The 17219-nt window shown below is 57.4% G+C and overlaps 1 protein-coding gene across 3 annotated transcripts; it reads right to left on the reverse strand.

Moving 5' to 3' along the window:
- Nucleotides 1-614: 614 nt before the first annotated feature.
- On the reverse strand, nucleotides 615-14773 carry Slc4a3 (solute carrier family 4 member 3). 3 transcript variants are annotated; one of them, XM_023723063.1, is made up of 23 exons: nucleotides 14676-14773; nucleotides 13191-13330; nucleotides 12682-12844; nucleotides 11868-12145; nucleotides 11611-11726; nucleotides 10978-11177; nucleotides 9267-9415; nucleotides 8976-9156; nucleotides 8378-8513; nucleotides 7964-8147; nucleotides 7545-7644; nucleotides 7106-7290; nucleotides 6216-6441; nucleotides 5810-6028; nucleotides 5293-5441; nucleotides 4926-5120; nucleotides 4297-4518; nucleotides 3962-4051; nucleotides 3385-3551; nucleotides 2499-2752; nucleotides 2028-2197; nucleotides 1674-1847; nucleotides 615-913 (listed from the first exon to the last, which is right to left on the reverse strand). In XM_023723063.1, exons 2-23 carry the CDS (start codon nucleotides 13239-13241, stop codon nucleotides 836-838), a joined length of 3687 nt encoding a protein of 1228 aa, XP_023578831.1. In that variant the 5' UTR covers nucleotides 13242-13330; nucleotides 14676-14773; the 3' UTR covers nucleotides 615-835. The 3 variants fall into 3 exon arrangements, with proteins under 3 accessions (XP_023578831.1, XP_023578832.1, XP_004638226.1); XM_023723064.1 differs by lacking the exon at nucleotides 14676-14773 and adding an exon at nucleotides 13665-13728; XM_004638169.1 differs by lacking the exon at nucleotides 14676-14773 and adding an exon at nucleotides 13447-13608 and having other exon boundaries at nucleotides 627-913.
- Nucleotides 14774-17219: the final 2446 nt, after the last annotated feature.

Raw genomic sequence — 17219 nt, forward strand, 5'->3', positions numbered from 1 at the left:
TGCAATGCTCGAGAGCGACCACCAGAGGGCAGCACGCGGACCGCCGGCTCCTTTAGGCTGCCGGTTGCCTAGCAACTGTGACGCAAGGGGCTCCTGTTTTCACCCTCCTTGAGGCCTCTCAGGTTATTTCTGGCAAAACAGAAACTGCTGTACAAGGAGTGGCTTCAGGAATCCCAGAATTGCCCCACTTTTAAGCCAGAAGAATTTAAAATGATCCACAAGATGCCACCCTGGCGTCTAGGACACAGGGCAGCTGTCCCTACTCCTCAGGCGCAAGAAAAGATAAACATTTTCCATTCCCCACACCATCCAGGACCTCTGATTTCCCTTGTGGCTAAGATGGAGCAACCCCTCCTCTGCCATCTCCTCCGCGTCGCTATGCAGAGCATGTGACCTTGAGCAGACCTTGTACTTGTGGGGGACTTGGAGTAGGGGGTGATAAGGCTCTGTTCTGACCTTCTGTCTTGATTCTCCCCTTCCTCCCCGCCCCCACCCCAGACTCCTTTCCTCAAACTGCTGCCAGGTTTTCAGGACCCTGATACAGGAATTCGTCCAATGAGATGGACAAGGAATCTATCTGACCTGCAATCCATCAACCCTGCCAAAACCAGAGATGGACAAAGAAATGAGGCAGACACAAGACAAGGAGTGTGGTTATAATAAGCTCAAAGCCTGTGCCGGTGTGATCTGTGAAAGGCCCTGGGCTGAAGTCAGAGATGTCACTCTGGCCTGGCATCAGCAGTGGCTCCGGGCACATGGAGGAGCGCCCTTGCCCTGGCATGGGGCTCTGCCTAGGGCCCTGGTGTGGGTCTGTGAGGGGCACCATCCTTGAGGGTCACACAGGCATGTGCAGCTCGTTGTACTCATCTTGGCCATCCTCGTCGAAGTTTGGTTCAGCATCTTCTGAGTCCAGCTGGAGAAAGGAGCACAGGTTTGGGGGGGCAGGGAGGGGGCCTCATCCCTTCCAGCTGCCCATAGCCAACCAACAGCCCTTCCTGTTCCCAGAACTTCCTGGGGGGAGAGAGGCTCAGTCTCTGCAGAGACCATGATGCCAGACTGAAGCACGTCCCTTGGCCAAAATCTTCAGGTCACCCTCCCCATTACTTGGCACCTCCAAATAATACTAACAATCACACCAACTATTGCACAGCAAGTTTCTCCCTGGGGCAAATTCTAGTCCCTGCAGCACCTCTGCATGCCAACTTTTGAGTATGGATGAATTGCAAGAAAGACCCTTCCTGGGCCAAGGAGATAGCTCAGTGGCATAAGTGCCTGCCTGGCAAATGCAAGGTCCCAAACTCAATCCCTGGTTCTGAAAGGCCCTTCCTTCCCCTAGGTGACAGTGCTCAAGATGGATTCAGCATCTTACTGCCTCTCCTTGTCTGTCCCTCAGCAAGATGCTTTTTTCAGAGCACACAACTTGTCCTCAGCAGTCCCTGCTTGTCTTGAGCCAAATCATCACACTACGTACTTTACCTGGATTAGTATTTAATCCTCACAACAGTCCTGGAAGGTAGAATCTATCATCAGCCCCATTACAGAGATAAAAATACAATTTCCAAAGGTTAGATAACTTCTCTGAGGTCAAACAAACCAGCGGGTGGCTCAGCAGAGATTGAAACCCAGGTATCTTGACTCCACTGCCCAAGCCACCCCGTGCCACCATCCCTTACCGCCTGCAACTCCCTGTCCTGGAAGAGCCTGGGCAGAAGGCACCGCCTCACAGGCACGGTGAGCAGCAGCAGGAAGGGAAAGGCGAGAGAAGCCGCTGTGGATTTGACCACCCAGAGCAGTGCGATGCAGCCCAGCTGAATGCAGGTAAACAGGTGCATCCGCCACGTCTTCACCTGGGGGGCGGGCAGAGGCCTCACCACCCAGCAGCCAGTCTGCTCCCACCCACACACTGGGGGACTTGACTGCCCATAATCTTCCGTGCTCCTCCTGTTTGTCTCTGGCCCAGGGATCCCTCTGGATCCTCTCCCCATCACCCCACCTCACCTCCCCTCCTCCGTGCCTCCTGACCTGACCTTGGTCACATAGGGCTGCTCAGGATGGTGTTTTGCCGGCATAAGGATGAGCAACAGACGCTGGGACAACTGGATACCAGACAGTGACGTGACCCCCATGTACAGGAAAATCCCAAAAAGCACAGCCAATGGGATCCGGCGCAGCACAGCCCCCATGACGATGGACAGGCCTGGAGGAGGTGACACAGACCTACCTGACCCCTCAGATGGCCCCGTGAAGACACATGGCCTAGGCATGAGGGGACAGGGACCTTCTGACCAATCAGCTGGGCCTCATGAGCAAGAAAAGATGAAGCAGGGTACAGAAACAGGAAAAGGGTTGGGAAAGGACTGGTAGAGTGTCAAAGGGCTAAGAGGGACAACTGGACAAGACACATGGCAGCTTCAGAGAGGACCTATATCAAGCCTGGGCTAGACAGAATTCTAGCTGGGGAGCCCTAGAAGGCAGGGCTGTGGGGAGGCCGGGCTCACCCACGAGGCTGGCGATGAGCACCCCGGTGACCCTCTGCTCCCGCACCTCCTGGATCTGAGGCTTGTCACCAGGAGCGATGGCAGTGCGCATCACCGTCAGTGCGTTGACATGGGTGACAGAGCGGACGGTGGCAGCTGTGAGCCAGGGCAACCCAAAGAGCCCGCAAAGGCCACCAAGGGAGCCAATAAGCAGCAGGTCGAGGTGAAAGCCGGAACCCTTGAGCAGCCTTCTGGCTTTCTGGCTGACAATGAGCCTGCAGGGGGGACAGGGTCAGGTGGCTGGCCTGGTCTGGGTGGGCACAGCACATGCATACACGTGCCCACACACACACACACACACACACACACACACAGGGGGAGGGACACGCAGACAGCAGTCCTCCCCAGCCCCTGCCAACTTCCTCTTTCAAGTTCCCAAACTGAAGTTCTCAAATTGCAACAAACTTGAGCCAAATTCCCATACTGTGAATATCTAAAGTACCACAAAAGCCAGATGCCAGATCTCACCACGTTATTTTGGTTTAACCCAAATGAGATACATTTGAGCATCCTGAGAGAGAGAGATAACAGCCTGTCGGTGTTCTGAGGACTGTCAAGTGCCACCCTGCAAACAGCGGTGGTGACAGACGGATTATATCAAGCCATCCCAGGAAAACCGTAGGCAGTGCACAAGCCCTGCCCCCCCCAACCAGGACCAGTGCTCCTCGCATTTCCCACCTCCTCACCCCTTCCAGAAACAGGCTCCCCCCCCCACGGCCTGGCACTGCTCCCACCCCCTGGCACCCCCAGACCAGTAAGAGGCCACTGCCTTAACCCAGAAGCCAGGCCAAGACCCTGGCCCTGGCCTGGCCCTCCTCTTCTCCCTCAGTGTCCCCAGCCCTCTCACGCTGTGATCTGCGTCTCCATGAATATGAGGATGAGAACCAGCAGGGCAGGGACAGCCGCTGCCACCATCATCCAGGGCGGGAAAGGACGGGCACTGCCCAGAGGTGGGATGAACCACGTGCGCTTGTGGGGGGAGGTCACGGAGAGCCCTGTGGGCACTGTCAGCTTCTGTATGGCAGGAAGGAAGACAGGGTTCAAGATACGGGAAGCCCACACAGCAGTTGTTCCCACCAAGCTCTGTGTCCCCAGTCCCAGGACTCCGGGGAAACTGGGAGAAATTCATTCTGCGTTATCCAAAGGCACTGCCTCCAAGGGCCTGGTAGGGGGCAGGGAAACAAAGTATCTCCCTCTCCTTCAAGTTTGGGAGCACTGAGGAGACCAAGCCTGGGGAGACCATCATCCTGCCCCAGCCACACCTGCGCCTCGGCACTCCTCCCTCCCGCCCCCGCACGGCACCATCCCAGACTGCTCCTAGAGCCCCAGCCCTAACCCCCCCGCAGTGTGGCTCCTGCAGGACCCAGGGTCAATGGTGATGGGTCGGTGCCCAGGCCCTGGTGAGAAGCAGAGGCCAGGCTCACCTGGGTGTAGGTGTCTGTGATGGAGTAGTCCACCAGGACCATCACCAAGATGGAGATGGGGATCCCGAAGTCCCCGATGAGGCGGCGTGCCTGCAGGGGTGGGGCAGACTGATGCCCAGAAGTCCCACCCATCACTCTGAGCCCCTCCCAGGGGTGACAGCCAGGCCCAGAGCATCCCTGTCCCTGTGAAACATCTCTGGGGGAAGTAAGAAGAGCCCAAGGAGGAGCCTTCCACTGGTATGGGGCCTCCGATGGCCCAGGCCCACAGGCTGTCAGAAGCACAGCATGACCATGACAGCAGCAATCACAGGATCCATTACCCAGAAGCCACACACCTTGCCGCCCAGGAAGCGGCTGTTCCTAAACTTGCGCAGGAAGAAGGCGATGAGGAAGGTCCCCAGCATGAGAATGAGGGACAGCAGAGCCGTGTTGGGCTGGTTCCTGGGGCCGGATGGCCCGTCAGTGGGAGGCAGGGCACTGCTGTTCAGCTCCAGGCCACTGGCATCTGGGGCCCCCTCAGGGGGGTAGAATGGCAGCAGTGGGTGCTCTGTGAACACCTGAGTGTGGATGACAAAGACACTTTTCAGTCACCTGGGTAGGTGACCCTGAGTTCATCACCTTGGTGCACCTGTAAAGGTGAGGGTGGCCCCTTAAACAGCTGCAGAGCCAATGTGACAGACTTCCTGCAATCACATACACACACACACACACACACACACACACACACACACACCCCACACCACACCACATCACACCATACCACACCACACCACCATTGCCTAGAGCTTAGAACAGTCACCCTCCAGGTCTGAGTCCCTCCCCTCCAGAGCCAGCCTTGATCCCACACACTCACACCCAACACAGCCCCTCTTCTTGTCCCCTCTGTCCTCAGTGCTCCATCAACCCCCATCCTCCCAAAGACTCTACCCAGACCCCAGTCCACCTGCCCACTCTGGACCATCACCTTGTAGAGCTTATGGAAGGTCTCATAGATGAAAATGAGCGAGATGAGGAAAGCGAAAATCTCCTGGGTGAAAGGCGAGATGTAGCGGACCAGGAAGCTGCCTTCAGCAGCCACCAGGGCGAGGACAAACACCACCAGCCAGAGACCAACCCACACGCGGCCCGTGAGGTACTCCAGCTCCTGGGCTTGGCAAAACTGGAGGCAGAGAATGAGGAGGTTGCCCACAGCTGCTACACCCTAGACCTCTACACCCCATAGGATGGGAGGAGAGGTACCTGAGACTGCAGGGACCATCACCCAACCAAAAGAGGGCACAGGGAAAGAGGGAGGGGCCAGCCAGGGCCTGGGAGCAGAAGGCAGGTTTCACCTTGAAGAAGGCTTCTTCAAAGACAAGCAGTGGTCCGGAGAAGCCGACCACGAGCAGGGGCTGGGCCCCCAGCAGAGAGAAGAGGATGCCCAGCACAGCTGTGGACACAATCAGCTCGGACACACCCATCAGCCCCTCCGTCTTCTCTCCTGGGGCAGGAAGGGTCAGTAGGCACCTGGCCCAGCTCTTCCTAACTCTCCCCATCACCTTATCCTAAACTGGGGACCCCAGCAAAAGTACAGCAGCTCCCAGAGTGATACCAGGGCCTCTCCCCACCCCCGATCTTGCCAGTGCCCTCCAGGACAGCACCCCTAGCATCTTTTCCACTCCCTCGCTCTCTAGCCCCCCAAAAGTGATTCCTGGGGCCCCCTATCTAGCAGATGAGGTGATACCACCTTCCCTGCTCCCTCCAACCACCAGCTATGATGATTCCGGGGACACTGACCCAGGAACCTCACAGGTGACAGTGGGTCCCCAAACTGAACACAGGAACCCCTGAGCCCCCACCACCCCTCACCTAGCAGACCCCCAAAGGTGATGGCAGGGCTGAGGGCTGCGAAGTATATGAAGAGCACAGCGGCCACACACTGCGAGTGCAGGGCGTCCCGCAGGTCACTGGGGTAGTGTGGGTACCGGCGCTTCACATCCCGGACAAGCCCCCCAAACACCGAGCCTGTCCGCAGCAGGGGGTCATCTTCAGGGACTGCCTCAGAGCCCCCCAACTCCAAAGATAGCTCTGGGGGAACAAGGAGCTGCTGAAACATGGACCGCTCCCTCGTGCTTGGGTCCCTGGCCTTAGCCCTGCACAGCCCATGACCTGGGGTCAGCGCAAAGGACTCGGGTGTCTGCACAGGCCTGGGGTCACAGCGTTAGGCCTGGGATGGGGAGTGTGTGTCAGGGGACACAACCCCAAAGGGTCTGACCTTTCCCAGGGGCCACGTAGCCTCCCCGGGTGGTCATCTCGACTTTGGTCTGCTCGCGCTCCCTCCGCTTCTTCAGCAGCTCACGCTGGAAGGCGGCTACCGAGCGCAACAGGTCACGGCCCTCCACCTCTGATGGAGGGATCACAATGCTGCCATCCAGGAACTCGCTGATGGCACTCAAGAGGTCCTGCCGGTCATCTGCCTGGTAGGCAGCCTCATGAAACAGCTGTGGAGGAGAAGACCATGGCTCTCGGCAAAGAGCTGAGCAAGCCCCTGGGAGGAGAACTAGGTGAGCTGGGGTCACAGAGCCATGTGGTGGGTGGCTGGGCAGCTGCACCGATCCAGCCCAACCACACAGCTGTCGAAATGCTGGTACACATCCTCGAAGGCCAGCAGCCAGGTACCTGAGGGCCGCTAGCTGGCTCTCCCAAAGACCCCCTCTTTCCCTTGGGGCCTCCTCTTTCCTACATGAAGGATCAAAAGTGATACAGCCAGTCACAGTTGGGACCTCCAGGGCCACTCTGACTGGGCAGCACCCATAAGCTACAGACTAACAAATCTTCCCAATATGGGAAGACTAGAAGACTCTCAAATCCAAGCCCAGGAGAAGCTACAACAAAGATCAACATAGCAGCCCCCATTCAAGTCTCATTATCTGAGGTTCTGAGGCTGGGCTTCCTCTCCCCCACGTTATCAACCCCTCCACCCAGGCCCCCTTTTCTACCCTGAGCCAATAGCTCCCTTGACCACACTCCTGAGCATGCCTTCCTTGGAGGCATCACCACCCTCGATTCCATGGGCAGCCTTGTGGGGAATGAGAGGGCCAGGGACAAGCACAGGCCAGGGGACTGGGGTAGCAAGCCCACCCAGCCTGGGGGTGCCGGGCCCACCTTGTCCGACATGAGGGTAGCAATGGAGCGCCCAAGCTCGTGATAGTCCGTACTGGTGTGGCTGGGCCCCAGCATCACAAAGAGGAAGCGAACAGGGACGGGGACCTCAAGCACAGACTCTAACAGCACAGCCTCGCTCAGCCGCACAAACGCCGCTGCTGGCTGCTCCAAGAATGGCACACAGCCTAAGGGAGGAAGAACGCAGAGGGTGCTGGGAAGCCGGCAGGCAAGCCCTGGAGAGCAGGTGCAGGGCTATCATCCACAGTTGAGCAGCCTGTGCATCGCACAAAGAAACCCCAACCTAAAGGAGTCTATTCACCTGTGTATTTATCACAATTTAGCAGTGGGGGATACTGGCAGTGTTAAATGAGGGTTGCTTTTGTTCTACTTCTCCCAGGGGTGCTAGGGGGACCAGCAGCAGTCCCAAAGCCCTCCTCACCCACGAGCACGACCGTGGCCTCAGCGTCCTCAGGGATTTTCTCCAGCAGCTTCAGGCTCTTCCCCCGGTGACTGTCTCCCCCAGGCATGTGGAGGGGCTTCTGAGGACGCAGAACTGGAATAGGGCTGGGACCCAGACCGAAGGCCATGGCAGACCCTCCCATCCCTTGCTCCAGCCCAGGATCTGGACCCCACCTCCAAGCCACACATACCATAACCCTCTCTTGTCTCAGTGACTCCCATGGACCCCACATCATTGCATTTAAACCCTGTGTCTCCAGCCCGAGGACCCCTTGTGCATGTCACCTACAGATTCCCCCATGTGCCTAGCATGACACTAGGCATGTAGTCACTGACGACCTCAATTCCAACTGGATGTCTTCTCAATCCCCCAGCCCGGGCCAGAGCAAAGTCACTAACCTCTTTGGCATCAGGGTCATGTGGCCAGAGCGGGGCTGGCTCCCCCAAGTCATCGGCTATCGTCGGCACTGCCCCATCAGGTCCATGGCTAGGGGTTGGGTGATGATTCCCCAAGACTGAGTTCATGCTGGAGCTCGATGGGTTTCGGGGGAAGAAGCCACTGTCCTTGTCATCATTGGGATGGCTGGACAATGGGAAGCAAGGAGGGTTAGGAAAAGGGGTTCATGGTATACCGAGGTCAAAATTGTAATAGGAGGATTGGGACGGCCACTTTTCTGCCTCTGTGTAAGAACTTTCTAATAATTGAAGAAGAGTGAGCTCCCCGTCACTTCAGGTACTCAGGAGGAGGCTGAGAGTCTGTGCTCCTGGAAGGGCAGGTGAACTGGACAGACCTCTGGGGGACCCTGCCCACACCTGTGTTTCAGAAGCAGGGTACGCAGGACACTGGCCCTGTCTTCTGGACGGATCTGGTCTGACACGATCATGGTCTCCACCACAAGGTGTGCAATGCCCGGCAGGGTGGTTTGCTCCAGGTCCAGGAGGGCCGCTCCTAGGATACAGCCAGGGGAAGGCATGCCCTGTCAGACAGGCAAACCACCCCTACACTGTCCTGCTCCCCAAGAGCAGGCAGAAGCACTAGGGGAGCCAAGCACCTGATGAACCCAGGCAGGTACAGTCCCATGTGGCTGCAGACAGCTAGGAGGAGGGATGCAAGAACAAGGGCAGGAGAGCAGCAGAGCTCTCCTCACCATGGAAGGGCCAGGCACGAGTTAATCTGCAACACTGGTACTAAACACCTGCTAAGGCCCAGATACAGTTCTAGGCACCAGTACACAGCCTGGCCATCAGCTTATGGGCTGCTCAAGTGGTCAGACTCCATGGCCCCAAAGTGGTGGCCAGATCTCGCCTAGAACTCTAGGGAGAAGTCTTAGGTACCAGGCAACCTGGCCTAGGCTGAGCCCTGCAATTGTGAGGAGGGCCAGCAGCCCAGGCCAGGCCTGAAGACCCCTACCCTGGGCAATGGTCCTCCTGAGCTCCAGGAGGCTGCGGAAGGAAAGCGAGGCGACGTGAGGCTTTCCCCAGCGCTCAGTCTCCTCCTCAACATCTTCTTCAAACTTGATCCAGCGGGCGGTCTCCCGCCAGTGGGGCTCCTGGCTTCGGTCCAGCATCAGCTCATTCAGCTCCACGAACACCTGTGGCAGGAGCCAAGGTATGGGCTTGGGGGCCACCAGGGAGGCAGTAGAAGAAAGACACAGCCAGCGTGGTGTGGAAGCTGCAGCCCCATCCCCTCAGAATCCTGCACCTCATGAGGCCTCCGGTCCAGCTTCTTCTTTTTCTTCTTCCTGCGCAGGATGGGGGCCAGGCCACTGGGGCTGCCCCTCCCACCCTGAGTCCGCGACGGCTTCTTCACCAGGTGGCGCCGCACACCAGGGTTGTCCTCCAGCCGATGACCTGTGCAAACAGTGGGCTCAGCAATCCTGGGGTCCCACTCAGGCCTAGAGGTCATGGCCCAGAGAATCCAGCCCTGCTCTGCCCAAATGGTCTACCTGGTGGTTGCCACTGTCACCAAGGGATCATGCTGCCAGGACCACATAATCCAATGTGGCCACTGGCTAGATTAGGAGGCTGACTCTCAGGAAGGAAGAAGACAAGTCCACAGTCACACTGGGGACCACTGGCCAAGTCCCAACAAAGAAACCCCAACTTAGTCCAAGCTCCCAACTGGACACACCAGTCCCTACCGTGGCCACTGTCCCTTACTGACACAGCCCCTAGACATGAAGCCCCAACACTTGGGTATGTCCACTCTCAGCACCCAAATCCCCGCCTCCCGGGTACACATTCTGCAACCTTGAGTAACTTCTTCCCCTTCCTCCCCCATGCCCCTGCCCTAGCCAGCAGCTAGGGCAGAGGGGAGAGGCTGGCCACCCAGTTACTCACAAGCAGCTGCCCCTGCCATGGGGCTTGGGTGAACCTTGATGGGCTCCCACAGGCCATAGTCCTCAAAGTCCAGCACAAACATCTCTAAATCCTCTGAGGCCAGCAAGTTGTGAGGGCTGGGGGCTGGATTCTCCCCAAGGTTCTGGCCCCCAATGTCCTCAAGCCCAGAGTTCAGTGCCCCATTGGGCTCCATGTCCTTGTCCAGCAAGCTTGTCACTGCCCCATGCGACCTCTCAGAACCCCAGCTCTCCCCAAATGTGGAAGCCTGGAGAGCAGTGGTCTCTGTCCAAGATGGGCTGGAGGTGGCGTAGCCTGCTGAAACCAACTCCTCACGTCCCCAAGTCTGCTGCTTCCACACACCCTCTGCGTGACCCTCCCCAACCCACTGCCACTATTGCCGCTGCTACCACTGGCATCGGATTGTTCCTGTCCCTGTCCTCAGGCCCTGGCAACTTTCCATGACGTACTGAGCTCAAAGCCCTACCCTCCCCACCCCCCGCCCACACCCTGTAGTTCTGAGGAGGAGGAGGAGGAGGAGGGTGGAATCAGTGATGCCCCTGGCCTGGGCACAGAGCCCTGTGGGTGATGACAGGTGGCACTGAAGCCAGGGCACTGATAGGATGGAAGGAATGTGCCGACATCACAGCCAGGCCAGCCAAGGGTGGTGGGCCTGGCGGGAGGAAGGCCTGGCACGGAGAGAAGCAGGGGCTGGGCAGGAGGCTCGGGTTCCAGGGGCTGGCTGGACGGAAGTAAAATGCGAGGGGATAAAACGAGTCAGGAGAGGTCAGCATGCCCTCTAATGCATGTGGGAGAGGGCTGCCTTATTCCAGAGTGACTCAGAGGACAGAATCAGGCAAAGGGAAGCAATGTCACGAAGGGAAGTCTCGACTCTGGCAACGAGAGGTGGCATGGCGAGGTGGTAAGCTTCCTGTCACTGGCCACAGCCCAGCAGACAGGGACACTGCAGAGGAACTGAGCCCTGGTTGCAGGACAGCACAGGCTTCTTTGAGACCCCTGGCAGGCTAGAAGCCTGGGGGAGTGGGCCGTGGGGAATGCCACAGGGTCTCACTCACTCTTCATGTCATCCAAGTCCGCAGAGCCCAGCATCTGGGCCTCCGCCTCGTCTGTGGGCACCTGCTGCTCTGGGCCAGCTGGGTTGCCCAGGGCACTGCCTGGACACAGTCGCTCTCGCAGGTCATAACTGGCTGATGGGCTCCAGGGCCGGCCCTTCTCCATAGCGATTCGGGCGGCCCGGGCCCGGGGACTGGGGGAGCTGGGAAGGCAACACACAGCTGTGGGCTTGACAGGGAAAAGGGGGAAGATGCCCAGCTGGGGTTCCAGTACCTCCCACCAGCTCAGGGCCTGGAGTGGACAACGGGGCGCTAGACACAGGTGCCCTGTGCCCATCTTGCTGGTCCTCCTCCCTCTCTAGCCCACCTCCTCCCACAGCAACCCATCCTTGTCACTCCAACATCCCATGTTTGACAAGCTCTACTTCACTCTGCTCTTCCCTATTTTTCCCCTCATCCTCTCCCCTTTTCTTTCAAGCTACATGGACAATGCTGCCCCTTCTCTTCCTGTGGAAGTCACATGGGAGGTGGGGTGTTACGTTCTTTGAGGTCAGGAAGGAGGGAACTGCTGGGGGCTATGAGCCCTACTGTTCTGGGGTGGGCTGGGTCCTGCTAACTGGGGACAGGGAACAGTACCTGACAGTGTGCTGGGGGCTCTGGTCTGAGCACAGGGTCGCAGAGGGCAGGGGTTTGGTGTACACTGCCCTCCCAGAGAGGCCTGGACTGTCATCCTCATCGCTTCCAATGGAGAACTGTGGACAGAAGGCCAAGCATGAGCTGGGCCCTGCCACCCACTGCCCACTGTACACTCTTCCGTGCTCTCCACATCTTCCCCCAGAAGCCTTGCTCCTCAGAAGAGGGCCTCCAACCTTCTTCAAGGGGCAGGTCCACACCTTGGCTTTCTGTGGAGAACCTGAGGGTGGGGGCTCCACGGGTTCTGCCTCAGACTCCCCTTCCTCTTCCTCTTCTTCCTCCTCCTCTTCATCAGCTCCAGTTCCCCCCTCTTCCTGGATGGGTGGGGTCCCCTCCGAGGGGGGAGCAGAGGTTTTCTCCTTCTTCTTCTTTCTCCTGGTGTGCCGGGCAGAGGTGGGGGGCAGTCGCCGCAGCTTGTGGGGTGGAGGCAGGCGCGCTGAGAGCGGGTGATGGGTATGGTGGGATGTGTGCCGGTGAACTGGAGGTGCAGGAGAGCAGGTTAAGGCTCCCACAGCAGCAGAAGGGGGCCCTCCCCACCCAAGGGGCACACACTTTATTCTAGCTCAAGGCCTCAAACAAGAGTGCCCTGGTCCCTCCTCTGAAGCTCTCCCAGCACCTGGCTCCACACTCAGTTGGCCTGGGAGAGTGGTACAGGAGTGATGGAGAAGGGAGGTCACATAACAGAGGCTGCAGGGGGACATGTGACACAGCAAGAAGGGAAAGAGCAGAGAGATCCGAGGAGGCAGAGGATAGTGAGCAGGGCTGTAGGGATAGATGAAGGTCAACAGATGAGGCCTCGGCCTGGGTCCCTACTCCTCCCCTGATCAGGGGGTCCATCTCCCCTGGCAGGCGGACAGGCGATGGGTGAGGGTGGCAGGATGACAGGATATGGTGGCCCAGCTGGTGTCCAGCACAGGATAGAACTGGGTGACCAAGCTGGAGGTGAGGGCGGTGATGGTGGCGATGAAGTGATGGTGGTGAGTTGGCCACACTAGGGGTCCCTGAGCTACCCACACTCAAAGTCCCGCTCGCTGTAGCTGCGGCTGGGCTTCTCGGGGTCCCAGGCAGGGGTCTTGCTGATGAGGTCTCCAAACCTGCTCACAGCCAAGGTCTTGCCCAAGTCATCCTCCTCCTCCACGTCTGGACTCAGAGGGGGCTCCTCCAAGGGCACCCGGACCTGCAGGCCCACAGAGTCTCCCCTAAGGATCCCTGGCCCACAGATGCCCACCCCCAAGGACACTCCACGCCCTCCTTTGGGGTTGGGCAACCACGAGCTCCATCCTCAACAGCACCTGGTCCCTGTGCCTGGGTCAACAGGGAAGAAAGCAGCCCCTCCAGGCTGCCAGGCCTTGGCAGGAGACAAGACCACGCATCTGAATAACATCAAAGACCCCCTCTTTCTCCCTGCCCCCAGCCTGTCGCAGCTCCTGGATCTGGAAGCCCAGGGTCTCCAGAGGTCACGCTGGCGGTGCCCTCCACTGGTCCCTCCCGCTCCTCTTTCCCCACCCCCGCGCATCAGTCACCTGGGGCAGGGGGGAGGCGCCCCCGGGCGGCGGGATCACTCCGTTGGCCATGGCCGGGAGCGCAGCTCGTAGGCTCTGGTTCACTGAGGGCCCTGAGCCCCAGGAAAGAAGGGGGCGCTGCGGGGGCCTACTGGGGAGCCCTGGAGGAGGAGGGCGGGGTCAGGATCTTCGCAGGGCTGAGCCCCCACCCTCAGGCCCAGCCACGCCCGGTGCATCCCAGAGCTCCGCCCAGCCGTGCCCCGCCCGGCCCCGGTACCTTGGGGCTCTGGAGCCTGCGGGACCAGGGCGGCCCACAGAGCCCCATGTCCCTCCCCGCTGGGGCGCGGCCGCCGGGCTCCCGTCCGGCCTCTCGTCGCGTAGACCGGGCCGGGCGGACGCAGGCGCCGGAGCCCGCAGCCCGCGGCTCCACCTCCTTGCGCCCCGCTCTGCCGCCGCGCCCGGCCGCACAATGGGAGCAGGCGGACTGTGACTCACCCGCCCCGGCCCGTGTGGGCCCGCAGGACCCCACCGCCAGCGCGCCCCTTCTCCGGGCGCCCGCTTTGCGCCGGGGGCGGGTGCGCGGCCCCAATTTCCCACAATCCCCCAGACACACTCCACCTTGCTTTTCGCCTCCGCTCTGCTTTTGAGCTCTGGGGGGCGACCCTCGCAGACAAACCCCTTCCGGCCCTGGGAGCAAGACCCGACCCCTAAAGGACCCACCACCTCCCCCTGAAGCCCCAGAACGGCTGATGCCCTTTGTAGGCCTGGCCTCTTGTGCCCAGCATCATCCAACATTTGACCTTGGCTTGTTAGCTCCCCTCCCTGGAGCTCAGTTTCCCCTCAGAAAAGGCCTCAGATGGGGGTGTTTGAAAGTTCTGTCCCAGACCCGGTGGTGCCTCGTTCCTGTTTCCTGTCCTCCCACCATTCCCTGAGGTCCTACCTCACTTTCCAAGAACAAAGGTCTTTGGAAGGAAGAACTAAAGCCCTGACCCTCTCTGGGTCTCAGCAACTGAACACCTAGCACAAGGTCAGATGCTTTACAGCCCCTCCATGCACATCAGACCCTAGATCCTTAGCACAAATATAAGGGAATGAGAGGGACCACTGGGGGTGGCAGGTGGCTTCCCTGTCCAGCAAGGGAAGCAAGGGCCTGTGGGTCACCCAGGACAGTGGAGAGGACAGGATAGAAGAACAGGCTCAGTGACCTTGAGCAGGCCCTTTACCCTTGTGATGCCTGCCCTGGTCAGGATCTCACCCCCAACCTAGGAAAGCATTTCTGCTTGCAGAGCCTTCCAGGGGGAAACGGAAAGGGAGCTAGCTAGATGCTCCGGCCCTATGCTAGGTGAGACCCTCCTCAGGGAAGTTCTCAGGAAGCTGTCATTGTTTCCATTTCAGCTGAGACATAGAGCTTTGGGGAGGCCTGTTAACCTGCCGTGGTCACAACTGGGAAGCAGACTGCCTACCGAGCTAGGCATCTCTGGGCATCGCTGGTGTATGGAAACTCACCATCTTGGCCACAGGTAGTGAACTGCTTCAGGCCTTCCTCTGTCCTCCAGGTTCACAGGGTGGTAAGAAGATGAAACAAGATAATTCTAGGAGTCAGTCATGTGTGAATTGTGTTCCAAAGTTCAGAATGTGAGCCCCATCTGTTGGAGGTTGAATTGGTCCCTTCAAATTTCTATGTTGAAGTCTTAATCACCAGTGCCTCCAAGTGTACCTTATTGGGAAGTAAAGTCCTTGTAGATGTTAAGATAAGACTATACTGGAGTAGAATAGGCTTCTTATCCAATACAAGGCATCCTTATAAAAAAGGGAGATTTGACCAGATGCACACAGGGAGAAAGAACACAGTGTGATAATTGGAGTTATGCTGCCCGAGCTAAGGAACTACCAGAACCCAGAAGACAGGCCTGGAACAGGTCCTTCCCTAGCTTTTCAGAGGGACACTTTGACATCAGACTTCTGACTCCCAAAACTGTGAGAAAATAAATATCCAGTTTAAGCTATTCTATATGTGATATTTTGTTACAGCAACCATAGCAAACAAATCCTCTCTCCGCATCCTTCATCGCTATGAGTCAGGTATCCTCTCTCCCCATCCTTCATCGCTATGAGTCAGGTCACTAGGTTCAAGTCTCTACCCTAAGTGTTATTACTGGGAGGTCTTCACTTCATGAATGGAGGCTGCAGAAGAGTTCCCTGACCCTCAGTCTACCCTTGATATCAGGGTGTCAGCCTCTCTTAAAGCCTATAAAGTGAGACAGCAGGCACTTGCGTTCTGTGGCAGCCATGGAGGGTCTTGCCAACCCAGGTCCCCTTGGTACACTGAGGATATGACTGGTCCCTCTGGGGATCCTACCCCAGAGAGGATGCTAAACACAAGTCCTCCTCTCCTGGGGTCCCAGTGAAAGACCTCCTCCTAACCCAGAGTCAGTAACAGTGGTCTCCACCCTCATAAGCACCTTCCTCTTTCCTCTACCCATCTGGGATAATGTTGTAAAATCTCCCCTTTAGAAGCTCATGTTCATCTCTCATTCTAGGTAGGATAAGTAGGTGATGCTGAGTAGGTGATGCTGACACCCCTAATTGTCTCCTACCAGCCCATCTTATTAGACAGGATGTATGCTTGCATTATGCCTACAGCTCTGGCACCCTGCCTCCCAGGCACCTGTACTTGTCAGTTCCCTACAGTGTGTTTCCAATGGGGTCTTCATTGTATGACAAAAAAGCATCCTTTGTATGCTCAAAGGACAGCCACTGCAGGTGTGTGTGTCAGTTCCCAGCTCAGAGCCTGTGGATGGTGACAGGAAAGGTAACAGCAAAGGCCAAAGCCAGTGCCTGGCAAGCTCAAACACCATCCACCCCTCAGATCCTCAAAAACAGTCCAGTCTGACTCAAATCTCCCACCTCACCTGCTGATATAGCAGCATGCTTGTCTGACACTGTAGCACCACAGGGCCTGTTCCCTGTCCAGAGGAGTAGGACCCATCCTACCATACCCCCCAGACTTGGAGGCACAAACACGTTGCACCCTGGGTTGCCCACAAACAAGCTAGAAGCCTCACATGAGAAACTAGAGTAGTGCAGCAGACACTTGGCATCTGTGGCCATCAAAGCCTCTGCAACTCTTCTCACACCTTGGTCATTTCTCACATTATATGCATCTTCTCATTGTGGCAGAAGCCAGAAAACTCATGTGCTCTGCTGAGTCCCTTGCAGCTAGGACACAAGCGCTGATCTGGGCCTCGTCTATCAGACTCATCGGTGCAAGACTTACTCGGAAGTCAGCAACATCCACAGGGGATCCCACCAATGCAGCCAACAGAAACAGTGGAGCCAAGTGACTTTTCTGAGGTCAGGCATTGGCTTTTGTGCCCAATGATGGTAGGGCTTCTAGCTCTCTGCACCTTCTCAAAATACAACCTAATATTCACTATTTCTTTTCACAAATTCCTTTCCAACTTTAGGTAGCTGTTGTTTGCAATGAAGCTCCTGATGGATGGAATCAAAGAAAGGGCTTGAAGACCAGCCACCAGGCATGAGTAGCACCAGCATTAAGCTGGCAGGGAGGATAGGAGAGAGTCACCCTCTTCTTTCCACACCAGGTAACCCCTACCTGTCTTGTGATCACTGTGTCACTCCTGTTCATCCCCAGTCTTTACCCTTAAGGATGACCTGAAATATGGGTGGTGCTTTCTACCATATATGCTTCTTTAATACTCCTGTTCTCATTGTTCCCTCATAACCACACCCTAGAGCTGCTGATAGAGTTGTTAATCCCCTTCTACAAGTGGGGCAAACACTGAGGCTCAAGAAGCTTCTGTGGTTTGTCGCAGGTCTGCAGCCCAAGGGCTCTTGCCTCATGTGTAACCTTTACTTGTGTGCACCACAGCATGCAAACACAGCGCACAATCGCCAATGACCATGTCTTGCTATCTTCCCACATCTGTGAAACCTCCCATGCCATGGACACAACAGAAATATACCACTAACTTCCCACATGTGGATTTTTTACATCCCCAGCCCTTTTACTTTTTTTTTTTTTTTTAA

The sequence above is a fragment of the Octodon degus genome, unplaced genomic scaffold (genome assembly GCF_000260255.1).
Source record: "Octodon degus isolate 3935 unplaced genomic scaffold, OctDeg1.0 scaffold00096, whole genome shotgun sequence".
Lineage (NCBI taxonomy): Eukaryota > Metazoa > Chordata > Mammalia > Rodentia > Octodontidae > Octodon > Octodon degus.

Coding starts and splice junctions, on each gene's coding strand:
- Slc4a3 (XM_023723063.1), bottom strand. CDS start 13,241: ATGGCCAACGGAGTGATCCCGCCGCCCGGGGGCGCCTCCCCCCTGCCC. Junction 9,157..9,266: donor TGGACCGGAGGCCTCATGAG/GTGCAGGATTCT, acceptor CTCCTGCCACAG/GTGTTCGTGGAGCTGAATGA. Junction 2,753..3,384: donor ATGGAGACGCAGATCACAGC/GTGAGAGGGCTG, acceptor TCCCCCCTGCAG/GCTCATTGTCAGCCAGAAAG.